General features: G+C 44.5%; 1 protein-coding gene across 7 annotated transcripts in view; it reads right to left on the bottom strand.

Annotated features, from left to right (window-relative positions):
• The window catches only part of Cdep (Chondrocyte-derived ezrin-like domain containing protein), a 310534-nt gene that overhangs the window by 113879 nt on the left and 191655 nt on the right, over positions 1-5000 (bottom strand). For all 7 annotated transcript variants that reach the window (XM_086540791.1, XM_086540789.1, XM_086540794.1 and 4 more), the window contains one exon: positions 1407-1658. In XM_086540791.1, coding sequence (XP_086396917.1) covers positions 1407-1583 — 177 coding nt within the window. In that variant the 5' untranslated portion in view covers positions 1584-1658. The remainder of the gene's footprint in view (positions 1-1406; positions 1659-5000) is intronic.

The raw sequence follows: 5000 nt of genomic DNA, 5'->3' as shown, positions 1-5000 counted from the left end.
CTCTCTCTCTCTCTCTCACCCACCCACCCTGCCTACATCCAACCCTCCCCTCCCTTCCTAACTTTGTCTATCCCTCCGTTTCCTCCTATCCCAATCAACATGTCCCAGCCAAGAGAACATTGCAATACAAAAGGCGTCAAAAAAGGCTTTCATAAACACGTACAGCTTACTCCGTTAAGCCAAGGTCGTCTTCACAGTTAGGAATATCCGGAGGGAGTTGAGAAGCAAGGGAGACAGACAAATGCAAAGGAGGAACTGGCACAGGGGAAAGGACAAGAAAGCAAGTCAGATGAAAAATTCAGGATGAGAGAGAGAGAGAGAGAGAGAGAGAGAGAGAGAGAGAGAGAGAGATGAGAGACGTACAGACAGGTCAACATAAATACATAAATTATATACATTTCTCTCTCTCTTTCTTTCTCTCTTTCTTTCTTTCTTTCTTTCTTTCTTTCTTTCTTTCTTTCTCTCTCATACATACACCCCCCCCACACACACATACACATACACATACACATACACATATATTTATATATATATATATATATATATATATATATGTATATATATATATATATATATATATATATATATATATATATATATATATATATATATATATATATAATGTGCGTGTGTGTGTGTGTGTACGTGTGTGTGTGTATGTGTGTGTGTGTGTGTGTGTGTGTGTGTGTGTGTGTGTGTGTGTGTGTGTGTGTGTGTGTGTGTTTGTATATGTGTATATGTATATATACGTATGTTTGAATGTACACACACACACACACACACACACACACACACACACACACACACACACACACACACTCACACACACAGAAAAAGAGAAAAAGAGAAAGAAAAGAGAGAGAGAGAGAGAGAGAGAGAGAGAGAGAGAGAGAGAGAGAGAGAGAGAGAGAGAGAGAGAGAGAGAGAGAGAGAGAGAGAGAGAGAGAGAGAGAGAGAGAGAGAGAGAGAGAGAGAGAGAGAGAGAGAGGAATGTAACTCTAAAATTACTTTAGATTACCACTGTGTCATTAGTTTCAACTGCAATCACATCCATTTTCTATGAGTATTCACCCAGGTGAAAAATCCTTCAACTTCCTCCTAAATCCGTATATGGACCCAGATCACTACCAATATCTAATCAACCGTTTCCTATCCCATGGACAATCCACCCATAAAATTTAATCACAATCAAATAATTATGACCGATAGCTAATAAAAACTTAAAAACTAAAAAAAAGGTATTCACACAAATAGTAACAATAAAACTAATAACAATGACAAAAATAACAATAAAAATGATGCATCATTTTTCTTTACAGTAACATCCTCTTCTAATAAATCGCGGAACATGGGAGTAAAAAAACGGCAAAAATAACAATAACCAAAACAACAACGACAAAACTTACCTGTATCTGGAAGAGTGTGTATGTGTCGTCCAGCATGAGGATCTTCACTGCCAGCATCTTACCGCCCACTTTCTTGGGCGTGGTGGGCGGGGTTCTGACACCCCCTCCGTCCCCCGGGCCGCCCCCACCCATGGAGCGCCCACCGCCACCCACACCGCTACTGTCAGCTCCAGCCATAGCCACAACCACGCCCGCGGTAGGGTTCCCAAGGAGTCTGCTCTCACTCGGCGTTACCACAACATCTTACAATCCCTGAGGACGGAAAGAAGGAAGGGTTAGGCGCTTGCTCATGGGGTCGAGATGAATTGCTGGTATATTATTATATGGGTAAGGGTAATAATCATAATACCAATGACATTAATAACAATAACAGTAGTAGTAGTAATAGTACAAGTAGTAGTAGTAATGATAATGATAACAATAATATCAATAATAATAGCAATAATAATAATAATAATAATAACAATAATAATAATAATAACAATAGTACTAATAATAACAATAATAGCAATGACAAGTGCAACACAAGCACATAAACCAAAAAACAAAAATAACGGGCTAATTCTCAATATCATAATCCTCGAGATCATGTGGAGGAAGTGGAGGAAGGGAAGAGAAGGAGAAAGAAGTGTGCCGCATTGTATAGCTTATGCAATATGATTCAATGTCATAGCAATAATACATGTAATGTCTGCAACTCTCCCTACTTTCCTCTTTTACTTTTACACTACATAGGCCTATATCCCATTCTTTCTCTCATTCCTTTTCTCTCTCTCTCTCTCTCTCTCTCTCTCTCTCTCTCTCTCTCTCTCTCTCTCTCTCTCTCTCTCTCTCTCTCTCTCTCTCTGCACGCGCACGCATAGACACAAATAATGAAATGAGAAGAAGGAAGAGAAGAGAAGGATAGGAGATGAGAGGAGACTGAGTGAGTGAGTGGGTAAGAGAAAGGGAGAGAGAGAGAGAGAGAGAGAGAGAGAGAGAGAGAGAGAGAGAGAGAGAGAGAGAGAGAGAGAGAGAGAGAGAGAGAGAGAGAGAGAGAGAGAGAGAGAGAGAGAGAGAGAGAGAGAGAGAGAGTCAGCGGAAACAAGTCCCCCAGGGTTAATCCGCCGCCCTCAGACCCGCCATCGCCCCTGCAAGTCCTCGAAGTCATCCTCCTCCCTCTCCGGCTCGCCGATTGCTGTCATTCGCCAATCTGACGGAGCTCCCTCTTTCGCCCGTCACTTCCGGATCATCTTCCAAAGCGCATACTTATCATTGTGCGCTCTCGTTCGCTCTACCCCCCCACCTACCCCTCTCTCTCTCTCTCTCTCTCTCTCTCTCTCTCTCTCTCTCTCTCTCTCTCTCTCTCTCTCTCTCTCTCTCTCTCTCTCTCTCTCTCTCTCTCCCTCTTTCCCACTCTCTCTTTCTTTCTTTCTCTCTCTCCAGGGCTATATATCTGATATAGCTACCCCCACTATCACTACGATCGCCGGCGTAAACACGAAGCACGCAAATGCTACCCCCCCCTCCCTATCCCCATCCGACCTCTCACCTCCCACTCGTCACCGAGCTGGATGTGATGCTTAAAGGAACGTCGGAGATGTCGCCTCGACTGGTAATGCGATTCATAGTCGTTGTTGTTGTTATTGATGATGACTCTAATGATCAAAATATATGTCGGAGTGAGTAAGTCATAAAGTGAACGAGTCAGTCATGAGTGAGTGAGTGAGTGTGCGTGATGAAAAAAAGGTACAAGAGCAAACACAATTCCACGGCTCCCCGCCCCCCACACTCCGCGTCCAGGACACCAGAGTTATTAACGCGCCCACTCCCCACGCCGACCCTTACAATCCCAGGTACAGGCACTCCCAAATAAACTCCCAATATGAACACTCTGTCTCCCCTCGCCCTCTCTCCGCCCCTTTGCTTTTTTTCCCCATGTGCTTCCTCCTTTCCCTCTTATTGCTCATCCTATGTCCTTGTCTCTCATTTTCATATGTCCTCCCCCTCTTTCGTCTGTCCGCGTTCTTGATATTTTCATCTCCCTTCTCCACCCCCTCGTCTCACTCCACCAAAGTTAATTTCCCCTTTCCCCCCTCTTTCCTTTGTCTCCTTGCAGTCACCCTACTCCCATAGCCCCCACCCCCAACCCCTACACCCCTATCCAACTCTTTCTTCATTTGGAAAATTCGTCGTCCCTCGTCTCTTTCATGTCTCCTTCGCATCATCCTCGACTAAGTAAATCTAAGTAAATCTAAGTAAGACTCGCGCGCACGGCCTTCCTGTCCCTTCATCTTTAAGTGAGCTCTTTCTCACCTCGTAAAGCTACACACTTTTCCTCTCTCTTGACTCTCACGTTCTTTCCCTCCTTCCTCCCCTCTTTTGTTTGGTCGTTTCTTAAATCTGATTTTCTCTCTCTCTCTCTCTCTCTCTCTCTCTCTCTCTCTCTCTCTCTCTCTCTCTCTCTCTCATTCAGACATATTTTTTTCTTTTCTTTTCCTTTTGCGGTAACTCCTATTCGAGCATCCCCTTTCCCTCATCTTTATATCCCTCTCAATCTTTCACCGTCTCCTTCAGCCCACACTCGGCGTCCCCCTATCTCCCCTCTTTCCCGTTTCCTTCCATCGTTCCTGATTCCTACACACCACTAATTTCCCTCGGCACTTTTTTAACCCTCGATCACAGCTGATACTCCAATAACATATCTCCGCTTTCTCTCCCCCCCCCCCCACTTTCCGTCGGCCCCACCCCAGCCAAACCATCCTCCTCGCCCCCCTCCCACTCTTTCTAACTTGAGAGAAACACCAGGGACGCTTAATGCCCTAATAAATAAGCCATGGCAACACGGGGGGTTTTCTCTGAGGCAAAATTCATTTTCTGTAGTAAAAGGATATTGAAAGGAATACCATGAATGAAAAATCAATAAACAATAAATGGAAGCATTTCCTCAATGCTGTGCCATGGATTGCTGTCTCTCTTTCTTTCCTTCTGACTATATCTCTCTTCCTTTTCTTTTCTTTCCATCTCTATCTCTGTTTCTGTCTTTTGCCAATGTCCCCGGGTTATTTCCCTGCCATCTTGAAAGCTTAAGGGTACGAAATATTGAGAAATCAAATCCCATCATCACCTAGGATGCTATCTTTCAAATCTTAGTCGAAAATTAAAGAAAAGTGGGAAATAAAATATTGAAAAGTGAGAGTAAAAAAAGTTCTTAAAATAGCCGAGACCCCACCCAATCCCCGTCTTCACCCTTCCTCCTAAAACACTTATCTCTACAAATCCCAGGATCTTTCCCTTCCATCAACCTCCCAAAATAAATCCTCCGATAGCTCCTTTGCCCCCCCCCCCACTTCCCCCATTACCCTTACCCCCTTTACTCCTCTTCCACCAGCCTCTTGCCCCCTCACCCCTAGCCCCTCATCACAACCCTTCCACGAGGCCCCCTAAAACTAACGCACGACCAAACCACACACATTCATTGCAGGTGATCACTCTTCCCCCTCCCCTCCAAACCTTGGCATCCTAATCCCTCCCCCCTCACTCCTCTTCCTCTTCCTCTTCCTACTCCTACCCCTACTCATCATTCTCCTTCTCCATTTTCTTCTTCTTCTCCTG

This window comes from Penaeus japonicus, unplaced genomic scaffold (assembly GCF_977035675.1).
Source record: "Penaeus japonicus unplaced genomic scaffold, GWHDUDI00000001_assembly GWHDUDI00000010, whole genome shotgun sequence".
In the NCBI taxonomy this organism is placed as follows: Eukaryota; Metazoa; Arthropoda; class Malacostraca; order Decapoda; family Penaeidae; genus Penaeus; species Penaeus japonicus.
Note: the sequence above shows the minus strand (reverse complement) of the source record. Positions and strands in the feature narration are given on the sequence as shown.